Genomic DNA, 19,112 nt, shown 5'->3' with positions numbered 1-19,112 from the left:
AGTCGTCTTTTGTGTTGTTGGAAGAGGGTGTTTGCCATGACCAGTGCATTCTCTTGGCAAAACTCTATTAGCCCTTCATTCTGTCCTCCAAGGCCAAATTTGCCTGGTACTCCAGGTATTTCTTGACTTCCTACTTTTGCATTCCAGTCCCCTCTAATGAAAAGGACATTTTTTATGGGTGTTAGTTCTAGAAGGTCTTGTAGGTTTTCATAGAACTGTACAACTTCAGCTTTGTTAGCATTACTGCTCCAGTCATAGACTTGGATTACTGGGATATTGAATGGTTTGCCTTGAAAACAAACAGAGATCATTCTGTCGTTTCTGAGATTGCATCCAAGTACTGCATTTTGGATTCTTTTGTTGACCATGATGGCTACTCCATTTCTTCTAAGGGATTCTTGCCCAGAGTAGTAGATGTAATTGTCATCTGAGTTAAATTCACCCATTCCAGTCCATTTCAGTTCACTGATTACTAAAATGTCAGTGTTCGCTCTTGCCATCTCCTGTTTGACCACTTCCAATTTGCCTTGATTCATGGACTTAACATTCCAGGTTCCTTGCAGTATTGCTCTTTTTTTTTTTTTTTTAATTTATTTATTTTAATTAGAGGCTAATTACTTTACAATATTGTATTGGTTTTAATATTGCTCTTTATAGCATAGGACTTTACTTCTGTCACCAGTCACATCTACAACTGGATATTGCTTTTGCTTTGGCTCCGTCTCTTCTTTTCTTTCTGGAGTTATGTCTCCGCTGATTTCCAGTAGCGTATTGGGCACCCACCGACTGGGGGAGTTCCAGTGGACCACATTTTGTCAGACCTCTCCACCACGACCCGTCCGTCTTGGGCAGCACTACAGGGCATGGCTCATAGTTTCATTGAGTTAGACAAGGCTCTTGTCCGTGTGATCAGATTGGTTAATTTTCTGTGATTGTGGTTTTCATTCTGCCTGCCTCTGGTGGAGAAGGATAAGAGGCTTATGCCAGCTTCCTGATGGGAGAGACTGACTGAGGGGGAAACTGGATCTTGTTCTGAGGGCGGGGCCATGCTCAGTAAATCTTTAATCCAATTTTCTATTGATGGGTGGGGCTCTGTTCCCTCCCTGTTATTTGACTTGAGACCAAAACTATTGAAGTAATCTTACATAGTTACACAAGTCATCTTACACAATTCAGTTTAAGTTTTGTGAGAACATTGGGGAAATAAGGAGTTTGAAAAGTTGTGCTTCATGCAAAGGATTAGAAGCTGACATTTATAGTTGTATGCTTTTGTCACTTAAGATTCCTCAGACAAATACTGGTACTTCTCAACCAATGGATTGCATGGCTTGGGACAGGCAGAAATTATTATTCTATTGCTATGTTTGCCAAATGAAGATACTATTCCTAAGGACATATTCAGACTGTTTATCACCATTTATAAGGATGCTCTGAAAGGTACAGTATTTTATTTTTAACTGTTCAGACCAGGGGATGGATAAATGAGGGGCATTTTTGCTTTTAGCAGTGCTAACTGTACTAAAGGTTTATTTTATGACGAGATTACTTATTACCTAAAAGAGCTTAGTTATCATTTTCAGTCTCCTTAAATCTAGCATTTTACATGACTATTGTCTTTATTGTTTTTTTTTTTTTTTTTCCTATTTTAAAAGGTAAAATATATTTACTTTCTTGGTCTTCTTATGTGTCTACACAGTAGTCCCCCTTTATCTGCAGGGGATAAGTTCCAAGACCCCAGTGGCTGCCTAAAACTGGAAATGGTACCAAACCCTATTGTACTATTTTTCTGTAGTAGATATATACTATATGAAAAATAGCATATATGTATATATATATAATATATATATGTGTGCTGTGCTTAGTTGCTCAGTTGTGTCTGACTCTTTACGACCCTATGGACTGCAGCCTACCAGGCTCCTCTGTCCATGGAGATTGTCCAAGCAAGAATACTAGAGTAGGTTGTGATGCCTTCCTCCAGGGGATCTTCCCAACCCAGGGATTGAACTCAGGTCTTCTGTATTGCAGGCGGACTTTTTACTGTCTGAGGCACCAGAGACATCTAAGAATACTGGAGTGGGTAGCCTATCCTATCCCTTCACAGGAGGGCTTCCCGACCCAGGAATCGAACCAGGGTCTCCTGCATTGCAGGCGGATTCTTTACCAGCTGAGCTACTGGGAAAGCCACACACATACCACACGCATACTATTTTTTCATACATAACTATGAAGAAGCTTAATTTATAAATTAGGCAGAGTAAGAGAACATCTGAATTGCCAACATCACTTGTCTTGTGCCTTGGGGCCAATATTAAGAAAAATAAGGCTTACCTGATGATGGTCAAGGAGGCCTTGCTTGCTGTGGTCCATGGGGTCGAAAAGAGTCGGACACGACTGAGCAACTGAACTAAAAAAAAAAAAAAAAAGGCTTACCTGAACACAAGCACAGTGACTGTAACAGTTGATCTAATAACGGAGACTACTACTGAGTGACTGATGGCCTGTATCATATACAGTGTGAACATGCTAGACAGATGACCCAAGGTGTGGTTCACATCCCAGTGGGGCAGAGCAGGATAGCAAGAGATTTATGTAATTTTCCAGTTAATATTTTTGGACCATAGTTGACCAGAGGTAACTAAAACCATGGAAAGGTTGTATAAGATTTGGGGAACATGATGACTTTCACTTGACCTTGAAGTAAGGAGAAAAATTTAAAAACACCCATGGTTAGAAACATTCACAAATTTTTGTCCACAATTTCCAGTCCTCAGAAATAACTGAACTTTGTGCACACAAGGTATTTAATGCTTCTTCAAGAGTGAAAGTAAGGAAAATATATTGCTTTTCTTTAAGAAAGTTTATATTGGGACATTCAGACTCAGAATGCCACTTGAAAACAATTTAAAGTCTTTTTATTAATGATTTTATTTCTAGGAAAATACATAGAAAACTTGGACAGTATTACCTTTACTGAGAGTTTTCTCAGCAGCAAGGATCATGGAGGATTTTTATTTATTACACCTACTTTTCAGAAACTTGATGATCTCCTATTACCAAGTAATCCTTTTCTTTGTGGAATTCTTATCCAGAAGCTAGAGATTCCATGGGCAAAGGTTTTTCCTATGCGTTTAATGTTGAGATTGGGTGCAGAATATAAAGGTAAGTTTTAGAGTAATAAATTATATAGGTTCATATACTGACTGTAAATAAGAATTTCACATATCATTAAAATGAATTTTTAATGTATTAATGGGACTACTTTTGTTTTGATGTACTTTTAAAATTCTAAAACAGCCCTCCTCTGGTACAAGATTAGACAACCTTGATATGTTACGAGTTTGTAGATGTTCCTAATTATTATATTATTAACTTACCTTAAAATTTTTTTTGAACTTCAAAACAAAACACAGAAAACCTTGAAAAGTTTTCTTGAAAGTAGTTACTGTTAAGGAGTTCATTTTGTTATGTTGCTTATGTATTAAGAAGATAAATCATTGTGCCCCACCCCAATTTGTACATACTATAATGACAGACATAAATGACTGTGAAGTAATGGTCAAGGCTTATGTATATTTCTAAGGTTATCTCTAAGCTAAAATAATTTCTGTGTTAAACTTTTTTGAATTCACACCTTTCTTTATCCCTCACAGAAAAGAATAATTTATTTATTGCATGTAAAGTATATCACATATAAGGAAAATTTAGGCATTTGCTTCTAATTGAATGGATATTTTCTTGGAGGAAAATTAAATTTAGAGAAGTTATAAAAGTGACCATTACTATTTCAAAATGGACAAATTCCATGAAAGAGACATACATTTAAATCTATTTGGCAAATTTATTAAACTCTAATTTGAGGGGGTGGTCCTTACTATTTGAGATTTAAATATGTGATACTATTAAATTGTGTTGTAAGAAGTGAAAAATTAACTTTCATCTCAGGCTTTGTACTGTGAACCAAAGAGCTTAAGAGATAGCATTCTGAGCCACGTGTTTCATCCATTCAGGCTCATGTTTTGTCTCTGATACTAATATTTGAATGTTACTTTAGGAAAGTTAGGTCAAAATACTGGCTAATCTTAAATCATTATGGAACATAATAATCTATAAATTTGGCCAGTATTTTTGCCAGTATCACTTCTATATACTAAATCTGTTTTTCTTATACTGAAAATAGGAAAATTACAGAGTAATATTTTGAAAGACTTCTCAAAATATCAGGTTGGAGGTGGAAAGCTATGATAGCTGTTTAGTGGTAATGAGAAAAATTACCAGTTATACACAGAAGTTAATTAGTCTCTGTTTTCTGAGTTCTTTGTGTTTTGCTGGATTTTAGATAGACCAGCATTTTGATGTAACTGGTGTTCATGCCACTTTAGACTAGAATTTGAAATTGTGGGATGTGTGTGTATGTGTGTGATTATTTTGTTGTAAAGATAATATACCTATGGAGAAGTTCATTGCAAAAGTTGAGAGTCCCAAGATTAAAGACTGAAAACTGTCTGAAATTAGTGATTTTCCAATAGGAATTTCCTGTACTTTTATGTTGAGACTATTTGGAATATCATTAAATGTTGAATTAGATGATTTATGAAGTCCCTTTGTAACTGACAGAATGTCATTCTAAGTCATAACCTTTTGAAGATTAATTTTTTAGGTAAAATTACCTCAATCAAGTTGCAATGGATGCTCCCTATTCATATAAAATGAAGTAAAAAAGTCAGCCTTTACCTTAATCATATTGTTTCCCATTTTAATGTGTTTTACCACTAACTTACATTTTTTCTGTATTCTTTGTCATCCAAATAGCTTAGTTGTCATTTTTTAAAACTAAAAAAATATGTTTGTATATAGCAAAGATGTGAGTTACCCTTAATTTTTTTTAAGTAGATAATGTCAGGTGTGTTTTCTTAGAATCTTAAAAAAGTACATTTATATAATAGGTATCAAAGAGGTTTATTTAATCTAAGCTGAGGACTGAAATTCCCAGTTTAACATGTCTGATTTTTACCATCATAGAAATAGTCTTATCTTCCTGTTCTTACTTTCCTTTTCTGCCAGAAGTCCTGCTGCATTGCCACCGAGGTACTTTTCTCTGTTGGTGTGCAGTGTTTATAGTGTCCTAGAGAAAGAGAAGAGTAGTTAGCCGACAGATTCCACGTCACTTCTTTGCACTATCTTCCTGCATGTTCCTTTTATCATGCTGATCCAAGAACTATATCATCCATAAATTAACACAATTGAACATTATTTATAATTGCCTTAAAAATCTTGAATTCTTCATACTTTGTTTTAAATTTTCAGAATGTTTCTTTTTAAATTATAAGAATTTTATAGAGGTCCAGCCAGTTATGGTGATTTCCCAGACATTATAATGTTTGTAAACAACATGTATGATGAAAAGATTAAGTGCTTTGGAATTGAGCAATCCTGGTTACATATCTCTTTTACTAGTTATTAGCTTAGAAACCACAGGGTTATTAACCTCTGTCTACTTCCCATTTGTAAAGTAAGTAGATACACTTGCCTAATTGGGTTGTTAATGCGATTTAAAGAGGAAACTGTATATAGAGGTCCCAGTTCAATGTAGCATCTAGTACATACCCAGTATGTGTTAATGTCACCTCTTACTCTCCCCAAAGATCCGAATAAGTGGTATTTATTCATAAATTTTGAAAAATGAGAATTAACAGTAATAAATTCAAGGCTTCTTTTGGTTTTTGTTGATGGTAACCAGTTTTCTATTCTTATATATAGCATATCCTGCTCCTTTAACAAGTATCAGAGGCCGAAAACCTCTTTTTGGAGACATAGGACACACTATTATGAACTTACTTGTTGTGAGTAATTGAACTATTTTATTAAGTATTCTTATATTGTTACTTAAATTAATTTAGCAAATTTATATATTTATTTTTTTCTATTTTAATTTGGCATATTTGGTATAATGAAAGTTCATTTATAATAAATCCTAATTTATTTAACATAATGAGCTTTCTTGATGAAGTGCTTTTAGAACACATTTCTTCATGTATACCTGATTTAGATTGCCTGTGATTCATTCATTCAGCTGCAGTGCTTACATATTTAGGTAATGTGAGGTTTACACAGTTGTTGAAGTTTTAGTAAAAGTATAGTCAATCAGTTTGGTGATTTTGAGCAAACTGGCCTAAGTCATCTCTTTTTTACTAGAAACTATTGGATTAGATGATTTCTGGTTCCCTTGTACCTCTAATTTCTCTAATTTTGTGTTTACCTTTTATTATAGAAAAGTATTTCAGTGGACTTGCTTTTATTTATAAATGTTCAGTTAGAAGACCTATTTTGGAAGATCTGTAACTGGAAAGAGGAGTGCAAGTGTTAGTCACTCAGTCATGTCTGACTCTGTGACCCCATGGACTGTAGCCTGCCAGGCTCCTCTTTCCATGGAATTCTCCAGGCAAGAATACTGGGTATCCAGTTCCTTCTCCATGGGATCTTCCCAACCCAGGGATTGAACCCAGGTCTCCCACATTGAAGGAAGATTCTTTACCATCTGAGCCACCAAGGAAGCCCCAAAGAAAAGATTAGAACACCCTCAAATACTACAGAGTTCTTCCTGAGAATATTTTTTATATTATTATAAAGTAGTTGGAAGGATTAGTTTGTTTGTGAAGTTGGCATTGCTTTCTGGATGGCATTTTGATAGTTATGTATAACAAGTTTAAAAATGACAGATACTCTTTAAAAAAAGGATTTAATGAATGGGTAAATGTTCATGGATAGTAGTTTTGAGTTTTATGAAATGTCATTGTTTTACGTAGGACCTTCGAAATTACCAGTATACCTTGCATAATATAGATCAGCTGTTGATTCATATGGAAATGGGGAAGAGCTGCATAAAAATACCTCGGAAAAAATACAGTGATGTAAGTGTAATTAATTTATTCAAGTTTTGAAAATATTGAACATTAGATTTCTTTAGAAGTGTGTTAAATTTCTTGTTCTGAATTGGACTAATATATAATGGCAGGAAAAAGTTATTGTTGAAATTTAAGATTTGTTGCCTAGTAGAGGATATGTTTAATCCTATTTTTTCTTTTTCTTACTATTTTTATCTGTTTTTTAATTGAGGCAATTTTATCTTAAAGCATTTGTTTCTGACTCATTCTCAGGGAGTTGTCCAGACTAAAAGCTTGATAAAGGTGGTCAGAAATATGACTCTTTGAATTATTGTAACTAATAAAGGCATAAAATGTTAAAACTGTTTCTAAATGAGTATTTTTTCCCTAGGTAATGAAAGTAATAAATTCTTCTAATGAGCATGTCATTAGCATTGGAGCCAGTTTCAGTACAGAAGCAGATTCTCATCTAGTCTGTATACAGAATGATGGAGTTTATCAGACACAGGCCAACAGTGCTACTGGCCATCCTAGAAAAGGTGAGTATTGGTTCCTAGTGTTGATCCATAAAACCATCTCAAAAAATAGAATTCCTTTCAAAGAGGGAATATATATATAGATGTTTTACTTATTTGCTGAATTGATGATGATGAAACAGTATGCTTTAAATATTTAGCTATAGAAACGGAAAAAAATTGCTTCTAATTTGTGTGTGTGTGCATGTGTGTGTTTTATCTTGGGCAACATTAGGTTTAAAGACTTGGAGTACAGTATTTATTTTGATATCTTCAGGTTTAGTGTGTCTCATATAGTGGGTTCTCTGGAGTGTTTTTGCCAGAGTGTTTTGCAAGCTCTGCTGCAATGCCTATTAGCAGGAAGCACAGGGTAGATAAGTGTAAGAATGATTTATAAAACTACCCTTTTCCACTCCCTACAGGCAACAAAACCAACATTATCAATTTTTGGTATATCCTTTTGGAGACTTCTTGCTTGTGTGTATATTTAAGCAATACCCCTCCATACACACACCTTTCTTCCACTTTTTTTTCCATTGGGTGCACTATGTGGCATGGCGGAACTTCTCTGACCATGCATTTAACAAATATCATATACCATAAAAAGAGCAGTTTAAAACATAATTATTATTGTTGTTTTTTTTTTTAATCAGTGACAGGTGCAAGTTTTGTGGTATTCAATGGAGCTCTAAAAGCATCTTCAGGATTTCTTGCTAAGTCCAGCATAGTTGAAGGTATGAGTTTCTTCTTTAAGATTGCTTTAATGTAAATATGTTTTCTATCTTCTTTTAAAAATGTATTTGATACTTACAAAAGAATATATGTAAGTTACAAAGCATAATACCTCAAACTTACCTGAATCATCACTCAGCCAAGAACTAGAACATGACTAATATTTGGGTCTACCTCAAGCCTGACAACTCTGCCTTAACCTGCATTTCTTGTTTGTTTATAGCCTGAAGGTCAGTCTGAGGTGAGAGCTTAGGGTCTTCTCAGGTCTGGTCTTAGCATACACACACCCTGGGCGTGCACTCAGTATTGCACATGCATGAGGCCTCCTGAACTCCCAGATATATGTTAGAGCCTTTCAGAGTACTTATGGACATCTCATTCCCCAGATTTTCCTGTAAGTATTTGCTTGGCCTATTGTTTGCCTCTACTATTATCTGCTGCCACAGGCAGCTATGATGTTGATCACTGGCCGCTAATTTTTTTTGACAGATGTTCCCTGAGAAAAGACTTATTTTTCACTGGGCAAGCTTAAGAGTCCAGTCAAATAAAGACATTGTATACAGAGTCTCCTAGGGAGGAGTCTTCCAGAAACCACCTGACCAGTCAAAAAAATGACAGTTCTCCAGTAATGAAATTTTGAACAGACTGGTTCCAGATAGGAAAAGGAGTACGTCAAGGCTGTATATTGTCACCGTGCTTATTTAACTTCTATGCAGAGTACATGATGAGAAACACTGGGCTGGAAGAAGCACAAGCTGGAATCAAGGTTGCCGGGAGAAATATCAATCACCTCAGATATGCAGATGACACCACCCTTATGGCAGACAGTGAAGAGGAACTAAAAAGCCTCTTGATGAAAGAGGAGAGTGAAAAAGTTGGCTTAAAGCTCAACATTCAGAAAACGAAGATCATGGCATCCGGTCCCACCACTTCATGGGAAATAGATGGGGAAACAGTGGAAACAGTGTCCGACTTTATTTTTCTGGGCTCCAAAATCACTGCAGTTGGTGACTGCAGCCATGAAATTAAAAGACACTTACTCCTTGGAAGGAAAGTTATGACCAACCTAGATAGCATATTGAAAAGCACAGATATTACTTTGCCAACAAAGATCTGTCTAGTCAAGGCTATGGCTTTTCCAGTGGTCATGTATGGATGTGAGAGTTGGACTGTAAAGAAAGCTGAGTGCTGAAGAATTGATGCTTTTGAACTGTGGTGTTGGAGAAGACTCTTGAGAGTCCCTTGGACTGCAAGGAGATCCAACCAGTCCATCCTAAAGGAGATCAGTCCTGGGTGTTCATTGGAAGGACTGATGTTGAAGCTGAAACTCCAGTACTTTGGCCACCTGTTGTGAAGAGCTGACTCATTTGAAAAGACCCTGATGCTGGGAAAGATTGAGGGCAGGAGGAGAAGGGGATGACAGAGGATGAGATGGTTGGATGGCATCACAGACTCAATGGACATGAGTTTGAGTAAATTCTGGGAGTTGATGATGGACAGGGAAGCCTGGCGTGCTGCAGTTCATGGGGTCACAAAGAGTCGGATCCGACTGAGTGACTGGACTGAACTGAACTGAACTGGGACTACCAATATCTCCCAACATTGCTTGAATTCTAGTATCTCTGTTCTGTTCCAAGTGTATAATAGCTGTTTTCTGTTGGGCCTCATCTAAGGTCACTATTGTGTCCTGAGTTCCAGTCCACGGACTCAAAGAGACCCTTGAACACAATCTCCAGGTGCTTCTCTTTTTAGTGTCTTGACCACAGATTTCAGTCTTCCCTAAACCCTTATCTTTCACTTCTTAGCCCAGAAGGGCCATTGTAGTTTTAATGGTAACCAAGCAGAAGTTGTCCTCAGAGAGCTTGGACAGTTGTGGGCTTAACCTATTGAATATTCCTGTAGGAACCATGGTATTGTACTTCCTGTTGTCCAGAGATGTTTTCTGACAGAAAACAATCATCAAAGTGATTTAAAATATGATTTAAAACTTGTGTGGAACATATTTTGATGGCAAAATTTATGGCATAGACATATAAATTTATATTAGTAAAAGAAATGTGAAATATAACTCTTTATTTTTAGATGGCTTAATGGTACAAATAACTCCAGAGACTATGGATGGCTTGCGGCTAGCTCTACGAGAACAAAAAGACTTTAAAATTACATGTGGGAAAGTTGATGCTGTAGACATGAGAGAATATGTGGACATCTGCTGGGTAGATTCTGAAGAAAAAGGAAACAAAGGGTAGGAATTTTTTGTTATCAAAATGTAACTGATGTGATGGAGGAGAAAGGATAAAAGTATGCTGTTAAGAAAATCAAATATTTTATAAATATAGAATTATACCATTAATTTTAATGCATATACTTTAATTACTAAGTGCAGTATTTTTTCCAGAAATGTACCTAACCAGCATCACGTGTATTTCTTTATCTAGGATGCTGTAAGTTATTAAAGGGTGGTCAGTTTGGGAGGGGGCCAGTGATACAGTGTGCATTGTGGAGCACTTTAGGCTTGATGCCAGGTCTATGAAAGACAAGCGACTTTGACTGCTGTATGGTACCTTGAGACATACATATTTCACCCCAAACTACCTTTTATATACCAGATATGTATTTCTGTGAAATTATTTCACAATTTTTTAAATTAATTTTTTATCGAGGGATAATTACTTTATAGAATTTTGTTGTTTTCTGTCAAACCTCAACATGAATCAGCCATAGGTATACATATATCCCCTCCGCTTTCAACTTCCCTCCCATCTCCCTCCCCATCCACCCCTCTAGGTTGATACAGAGCCCCTGTTTGAGTTTCCAGAGCCAAACAGCAAATTCCTATTGGCTATCTATTTTACATATGGTAATGTACGTTTCCATGTTATTGTTTCCATACATCTCACCCTCTCCTCCCCTCTCCCCGTGTCCATAAGTCTATTCTCTATGTTTCTCCATTGCTGCCCTTTAAATAAATTCTTCAGTACCATTTTTCTAGATTTTGTATACATGCATTAGAATATAATATTTATTTTTCTCTTTCTGACATAGTTCAATCTGTATAATAGGTTCTAGGTTCCTCCGCCTCATTAGGACTGACTCAAATGCGTTCCTTTTTATGGCTGAGTAATATTCCATTGTGTATATGTATCACATCTTTTTCATCCATTCACCTGTCAGTGGACATCTAGGTTGCTTCCATGTTCTAGCTATTGTAAATAGTTCTGTAATGAACAGTGGGATACACGTGTCTTTTTCAGTTTTGGTTTACTCAGGGTGTATGCTTAGGAGTGGGATTGCTGGGTCATATGGTGGTTTTACTCCCACAATCATTTTTTGTAAGTAATGGAATCCTTTGGATGTTTATTCTGTATTACATTGATCCATTGTAAATACAACTGAATTCAATAAGATATGTTTAAATTAGAGGCCTTATAGAGTATTACTGCCATTCCCTCTTACCCATTTTCTTTCTTTTTTTTGGAGACTGCCTAAGGGATCTGGAACAAAAAAGGAAGAAGAGGGCTAATGCTGAAGGATTCCAAAATAGAGTTTTTGAAATACATGAGATAGTTTTTCTGTTAGGAGACTATTTAAGGTAGTTTAAACCTTAGGTCTGAATTGGGGATTTGAAAAAGTAGATATAATTTGCTACACAATTTAAAAAATCTTGGTAAATGAATGTGAACTACAGTTTTAATTATTTTTTATGTAATTGAGATGTCTTAACTGCTGCTTTAAATTAATAGCTTTCATGATTTTTATCCTTATTCCATTTCTTCAAGTCTTATAATACACTTCATAGAAAGCACTTTGGTTAATAATTCTATTACATTTTTTCTGCAGTGTTATTAGTTCAGTGGATGGAATGTCATTACAAGGATTTCCAAGTGAAAAAATAAAACTGGAAGCAGATTTTGAAACTGATGAGAAGATTGTAAAGTGTACTGAGGTATCATAGAAAAATGATCCCTTCTGTTTACATGCTGTGTTTGGATATATCTTTGTTAACTTGGAGATTTCACAGTATTCAACCTCTGAATGTTTCAGTGCAGCTTATTACACTTTACATTATATCTTGAGACACACATATCTCCACCCCAGACTGCCTTTTATCCACCAGATCTGGATCCCCATAGGATTATTTCAGTTTATTATATGGTGGTACTGCCTGTCAGCTCAGAGTTAAGGTTTTGGCAGCACTGCCATCTTTGTTTATGCAATAACATGTTATCTGACCATAGTGTTTTCATTTTTCTCTTATTTTACAAAAAATAAAATATTTTATAGATATTAGTTTATAATCAGAATTCACATATGGAAGTCATTTTTACTTGTTCCAATTTTTTAAAATATGATTAAAGGTAATATGAAACTATACCCTCCCAGCCCCTTAGTCTACCTGCATATTCCCCCTCATTCTACCTCTTGGGTCAATCAATGTTACTAATTTCTTAGGTATTTGTGATTTTAGGTACGTACAAGATACAGAAACTATAGAGGATACTGAAATTACAGAACATTATTTCTTTGTTTGATCTTAACTTCATTAAGATGTCTTTATAAGATGGGTATATTGTAAGATGGACTCACTAATACTCTTCTTTAAACTGAGTTAACAAAGCTTTTGTTGCTACAAGTTAACTTTAGGCAAAAACAGCTAAGTCATTCCTGTATCTCCTAACCTTTGGTTTTAAGTTTTTACTTATAGATCAGCCCAAATATCAAGAATGTTCTTAATTAGTAAATTTCATGGCACCAACCTTGGAATTTTATTCATAAAGTTCAATTGAAATTAGCAATTGCATTTTTAAAGTTACTTTTAGTCTTAATCATGACTTGTTTCCTAATTGAATATATTTCAGGTATTCTACTTTCTAAAGGACCAGGATTTATCTATTTCAGCAACTCGTTACCAGTTTGCAAAAGAAATCGCCATGGCTTGTAGTGCTGCACTGTGCCCTCACTTGAAAATTCTAAAGAGTAATGGAATGAATAAAATTGGCCTCAGAGTTTCCATTGACACTGATATGGTGAGACATGTTTTTCTGATGTACTTCTGAACTGAATATATCTTATATTAAAATAATCAAAAGTTTTTTAACCTTTTACTTTGGGATGACTGGAGAGAACTAAAATTTGTTGAACATTAATATTTGGTATGTACTTCATGTACATCTTCTCCTTTACTGTCCACAGCAGGGGCCCATGAATTTTTTTTTTTGGTAAAAGGCCAGACAATAAATAATTGAGGCATTGTGGGCTATCCATTTTCTTTCACAGCTACTTACTCTGCCATTGTAGTGTGAAAGCAGCTATAGACAGTATATAAACAAACTTAGCTGTGTTCAGTGAAACTTTGTTTTCGAAAACAGTGGGTGGGCCACATCGACTCACAGGCCATACATAGCTTACTGATCCCTACACTACAACATTCCTGCTTGATAAGTAGGTTTTTAAATTATGCTGGCTAGATTCTATATTTATGTGGTTTAAAATCATGAAAGTCTGAAGTGTTAAAAAGGGGGAAATTTCAGTTTTTTCCTCCTGTGTAGGGAAAAACCATTTCTTCCCTACTATTTCTTTCCAGTGTGTCTCTTTTAACTAGTCACAGAAGACACTTGGTCACCAGATGTGTAGAGGCTTTCCCCCACACCAGTAAGCAATTCTCAGACACAAGCAGGTTATCTTAAGAATTCAACTTGATTTTGACTGATCTACACAGAGAGGGACTTCCCTGGTGGCCCAGATGGTAAAGAATCTGCCTGCAAAGCAGGAGACGGGTTTGATCCCTGGGTTGAGAAGACCCCCGCTGGAGAAGGGAATGGCTACCCACTCCAGTATTCTTGCCTGGGAAATCCGGATCATGGACAGAGGAGCCTAGCGGGCTGTGGTCCATGGGGTCGCAAAGAGTCTGACATGACTGAGTGTCACTTTTTTCACCCAGAGATAGCATCAGAACCTCCAGGTCTTACCAGACTGCCTCCTCCCCTACTTCATATGTGAGTCACAGCTGTCACCTGTGTTTTTGACCAACCAGTTATGGATTGGAAATTCCAATGACACCTCCGTCCTCCTTGTGTTTAATTAATTTGCTAGAGTGGCTCACAGAACTCAGGGAAACATTTTCTTGTGTTTGTAAATTCATTAAAGGATACGCACATGAAGACATACATAGGGCAAGGTCTGGTAGGATCCTGAGCAGGAGTTTCCAGGGGTATTATCTCACAAATGTGTATATATATATCAGGGCCACCTCATTAAACATTTTCAGAGAGCAGCATTCACACAATTCTCTATTTAATTGGTGACCTCTAGAGGTACTAACTCCAGGCTACAATGTAAATGGTTTCAGTAGAGTTGCTGAGATAATAGCCCTGAAAAGACCTCCTTCCTGCCCTTGACTCCTAACACTTTAGTCCACTTCCATACTCTGCTTCATCCTCCCTTCCTAATCAGGCAGTCAAATGTTATCCATTTCTATGTATTCTTTGTAATTTACATGTATGAGCAAGTAAGTTTGTATGTCCTTTTTGTTGTACTTTTTTCACTTTTTTTAAAAAAGCAATGCTTCTTTAACTTAATATATCTTAGGGAGACTTCATATTAATAACATACTCTTTTTATTTATTTATTTATTTTAACATATTCTTTTTAAAAGTTGCATAGTAGTAGTTGACTATATAAATGTACCATAATTTATTTAGTTCTTATGCATGTTTAGTATGTACTGCTTGATATTTAAGGTATCCACAATATTTTGCTTTTGCTTAACTGTGAGTATATAACATTCCTGGAACTCCCAGGTCCAAGTATGTACTCAGTAGATATTACCATATTGTCTCAAATAGAGGTTATGACAGTTTATACTTCTGCCACAATTTATGATAGTATTCTTTCTCTCACATTCTTATCAAGGCAGCATATAATCAAACTTTTGAACTTTACCAATTTACTAGGTTAAAAAATGGTACTCCAGTAGTATTTTAACGTGCATTTTTAGCTGCTTCCAACATCCAGTATAATAGATTTCACTCCAGGTTTTTCATTAGAACAGTCAATCTTTTTCTTTTTTTTTTGGCTGTGCTGTGCAGCATGTGGTATCTTAGTTCCCCAACCCACAATACAGCCCATGTCCCTTGCAGTGCAAGAGTGGAATCTTAACCACTGAACTGCCAGGGAAGTCCAAGAATGGTCAGTCTTAACAGGAATAATTTCATTTGCTAAAGGTTTGCTTTTCTTCAGGCAGGATGTGTTACAGTTCTTATTGGAAAAAAGAACTTATATTTTTATCTATTAAAAGTTCCTTTTTCAAGGAAGCATCTGATAATTATTTGAGTAATTACTGTTAATTTTTTTAGTCATGTATTAAAATGTAATTTTCACCAGCAAAATTCAATTCAAATATTATTTTACAATAAATTAAAAATATTTTTAAGGAGATCTTTTTAAAAATACCATGGGGTTTTTACTTAAGTCATATTGATAATTACTCAGAACTTTGGTCCACATGTGTTTTACATGTTCAGAGAGAAGAGACCTAAAGTAAAGTAGTAGCAATTTTATTTTCGTAATATCTGTGGGAGGGACAATTTAATTTATGTAGTATATGGGGAAATATGAAGTATTAACATGCTTAAATAGAATGATACTCTTAAATAGTTTATTTTATATTCATTTGCTGAACTAAAACAAGATTGCTCACTTTGTAGGGTTGACTTACCAAGATTTTTTTTTTTTTTTTTCAGGTTGAATTTCAGGCAGGATCTGAAGGCCGACTTCTTCCTCAGCATTATCTAAATGATCTTGATAGTGCTCTAATCCCTGTGATACATGGTGGGACCTCCAACTCTACTAGTTTACCATTAGAAATAGAATTAGTATTTTTTATTATAGAAAATCTTTTTGAGTGAAAGAACTGAGTTGTATTATATATTACAAATTGACCTGTTAAAACTAACTCCAGCACTAAGGCCGAAATGCCACAAACACTAAAAGAAAATATGTTTGATGTTTGAAACTTGGAAGCTTTGCTTTTTAGGCAGGAATGATCTTTTAAAAATCATTAGCACAATATTTAAATCTCAAAAAAATGGAAGAGATCCACAGTTTTTGAAGCTTTACACTTCACAAGTACTGGAAAAGACAAGGATTTCTTTTGTCCTTAAGAAATTTGTAGCATTTACTGTGGTGTTTAAATGCTAAAGCCAAAGTATCTGCACTTTTATGCCAAGAACGATTTTAGTGAAGGCTCCTTTCAGATGTAACCTTATGAGGGAAATACCTGTTTTGTTTATATGCCAGTTAAATTACTGGTTTCTAAAGTCTGTTAAAAATGTATTTCAATGGCACAGACCAGTTTTCAGATCTTACACTTATATGATAATTCTTTGAATAAAGCAGATTAGCTTATTTGTTTAATTGGAGTGGAGACCTACCTCCATGATTAGATAAAGATTATTTGCATTAAAATCAGAATTTTGCCTTTTTTCTTTTCAAATTATTATTTTATATATATATATATATGACTTTCTGTTGATTAAATGGGTATTCTTAAAATAATTGTGGGTGCTTCAGGATTTTTGTGCTTCTATATTTAAGTATATTGTTTTTATAGCGAGAACGTGATTTGGTATGTGTTTTATAAATCTTTAATAATTTATAAATAGGTGATATTTTTGTATTGCAGTGCATTATTTTTCCTCCTTTCCTCCCAAAGTATACCACTGTATATACCACTTCTGAGAGTGATTGACGACAGGCCAGATGACCCTTGAAGTAGTCATTATGTAGCAATAAATGAAGCCTGAAACAGGTGTTTTTTAACTTATCCTTGAAACCTTAGAAGTTTCTTGGCAAGTCTGCATATTTTCATTGACACCAATGTATTAAATATAAATTTAAATGGAACTACTTACTTTTGCATACTTTAAATTCTTTCTATGGTAATTATTTTTTATAACAGGATACTAACATAAGTTAAAGTCTGTATTTGAAACTGTTACAGAACTTTCTTCTTTACTTCAAATAGCAAAAAAATTTTTAAGTTCATTGTGTTAAAAAAAATCATATTTTAGTTAATCCTGTCATTTAAGTTATATAAAATATAATCATTAATGTTTTTTAAAAAAATTCTTATGTGGAATATATATGTTTTTGTATCAAAAACACTCCTGTGTCTCATGAAAAAAAAAACTACACTAAATATTAGCCCTGTTTTAAGAAAAGTATCTATGAAGCATCTCAACTTGAAGACAAAGTCAGGGTTGTAATAACTCAGGATCTTAGGTGTCAGGCTAGGAAAGACAGAATTTGAATCAGTTTGGTCATATGGTTCCTACTAAATCACATCTGTAGTACTAGCCAAAGACATGGCATGAAGGAAAATATCAGTCTTCTGGAAGTAACTACTTCATAAACAATGTAAAATGTTGCAGATATTAAATAAAATAGCAACATGTAATTTGTGAAATTTGTTGATATCATATAAGATAAAATCAAATGCATATCAAACTCAATGTTTTCTTTATATATTGTTTATTTTACAGTATAAGTTAACTGTACAGTCTATGAATACTGAATTTACTTTAAAATAACCAGAAGGTAGAGGGCTCTTCCCATGATGGGATAGCTTTGGAATTGTTTCCATTAAGTCTTTACATGTAATAAAAATTGGAGTTACTGTATCTTTGGAGGCACTATTCTTTGTAGATAAATGTTTCTGAATGCATTTGTCATGTTCTTCATTGATACTTAATTTAAATTTTTAATTTTTTTAAAGATGAAGAAATAGAATGGTTCTTTGTACTCAATCTGCAATGATCTATTTTTGGTCTATGCCTTTTAAGAGTACTGTTTTTCTCTGAATTTTGAAATACACGAAGTAAAATTTAGCCCATTTGTTTTTTGCAGCCATCTGGCAGATTTTCTGTGTCTATATGCTTGCTATACACAGAGCACTTTATTAAGCTTCATTGATTGAAAGATGAATAAACTAGTTCTTTCCCTCTTGGAGATGAATGTATAAAGCAGATAATTAACAAAGAAAAAGTAATTTGCTAAAATAGCAATACGACTTTTGAGTAGCTGGTTGGAAAACAATCCAGGAGGATAGCTGTACCAAAAAATGAGAAGGCATGGGCATTAAACTTGCCTTGGCAAGAGTTGAACATCTGAAGAGTAGATAATATGTCAAAACATTGAATTTTCCCTCTTAAGGCAATTTAAAGAGTCTTCTGTGTTGTGTGAATATCTTATCTTATAATTTAATCATAAAAGAAGTAGCCTGACTATGGTGTTTCAACAGCCTAGATTTAAATATTGTTTTATAAGAATACAACTTTTTTTTTAATAGCAAGCATAACTTTGATAACTTGACTCAAACATTAAAAGAAAATATCTTGAAATAAACCAGAAACCTCTGAACAATCCTAGGTTTTAATTTATTCTTTTGTGGTTAAAATAATGGTTCATATATAATGTATAAACATTAAAAAGTCAGAAATGTTAAAAACTTATCAATGTAAGTTTTCCTGCCGACCTTGTATGCATCTATCTTCTCACTCTGCAACCTCAATAAGAAGTGATTTTTATTATTGTGTATCTTTCCAAGGTTTAGGTACAGTAGAAGCAAATAGGAATATATATTTTTATTTTTTCCCCTCATTTTTTATACAAAATATAGTGTGCTGTTTACAATGTCATCTCCTTAATTACTTTTGATTTATGTGGCTTCTACTTAGAATCTTAAAAGTTTCATTGCTTCTCAAACCACTATTTGATTGATATGAGCAATCTTAATTGCAGAAAGGCAAGAAGAATATCCATTATTGGGATTATGACCATATGTTTCAGTTAGGAGGACTATTTTTCTCATAACAAATTTTTACAAAAATACTTGCAGGGTTATTTTTTATTTGAGCTATATTTAAAACCTTTATTTTTTTTTTTTTTCTACTCAACACTAAGCCTCACCATCTAAATTTATCTT

The 19,112-nt window shown here is 34.5% G+C and overlaps 1 protein-coding gene across 4 annotated transcripts in view; it reads left to right on the top strand.

Annotated features, from left to right (window-relative positions):
* Positions 1-18,550, top strand: part of ZFYVE16 (zinc finger FYVE-type containing 16) — a 51,649-nt gene extending 33,099 nt beyond the window's left edge. For all 4 annotated transcript variants that reach the window (XM_027545717.1, XM_027545714.1, XM_027545718.1 and 1 more), the window contains 10 exons: positions 1,282-1,437; positions 2,935-3,159; positions 5,758-5,840; positions 6,804-6,908; positions 7,273-7,420; positions 8,050-8,130; positions 10,211-10,373; positions 11,969-12,074; positions 12,988-13,155; positions 15,871-18,550. In XM_027545717.1, the coding sequence (XP_027401518.1) occupies positions 1,282-1,437; positions 2,935-3,159; positions 5,758-5,840; positions 6,804-6,908; positions 7,273-7,420; positions 8,050-8,130; positions 10,211-10,373; positions 11,969-12,074; positions 12,988-13,155; positions 15,871-16,035 (1,400 nt within the window). In that variant the 3' untranslated portion in view covers positions 16,036-18,550. The remainder of the gene's footprint in view (positions 1-1,281; positions 1,438-2,934; positions 3,160-5,757; positions 5,841-6,803; positions 6,909-7,272; positions 7,421-8,049; positions 8,131-10,210; positions 10,374-11,968; positions 12,075-12,987; positions 13,156-15,870) is intronic.
* Positions 18,551-19,112: the final 562 nt, after the last annotated feature.

This window comes from Bos indicus x Bos taurus, chromosome 7 (assembly GCF_003369695.1).
Source record: "Bos indicus x Bos taurus breed Angus x Brahman F1 hybrid chromosome 7, Bos_hybrid_MaternalHap_v2.0, whole genome shotgun sequence".
NCBI lineage: Eukaryota > Metazoa > Chordata > Mammalia > Artiodactyla > Bovidae > Bos > Bos indicus x Bos taurus.
Note: the sequence above shows the minus strand (reverse complement) of the source record. Positions and strands in the feature narration are given on the sequence as shown.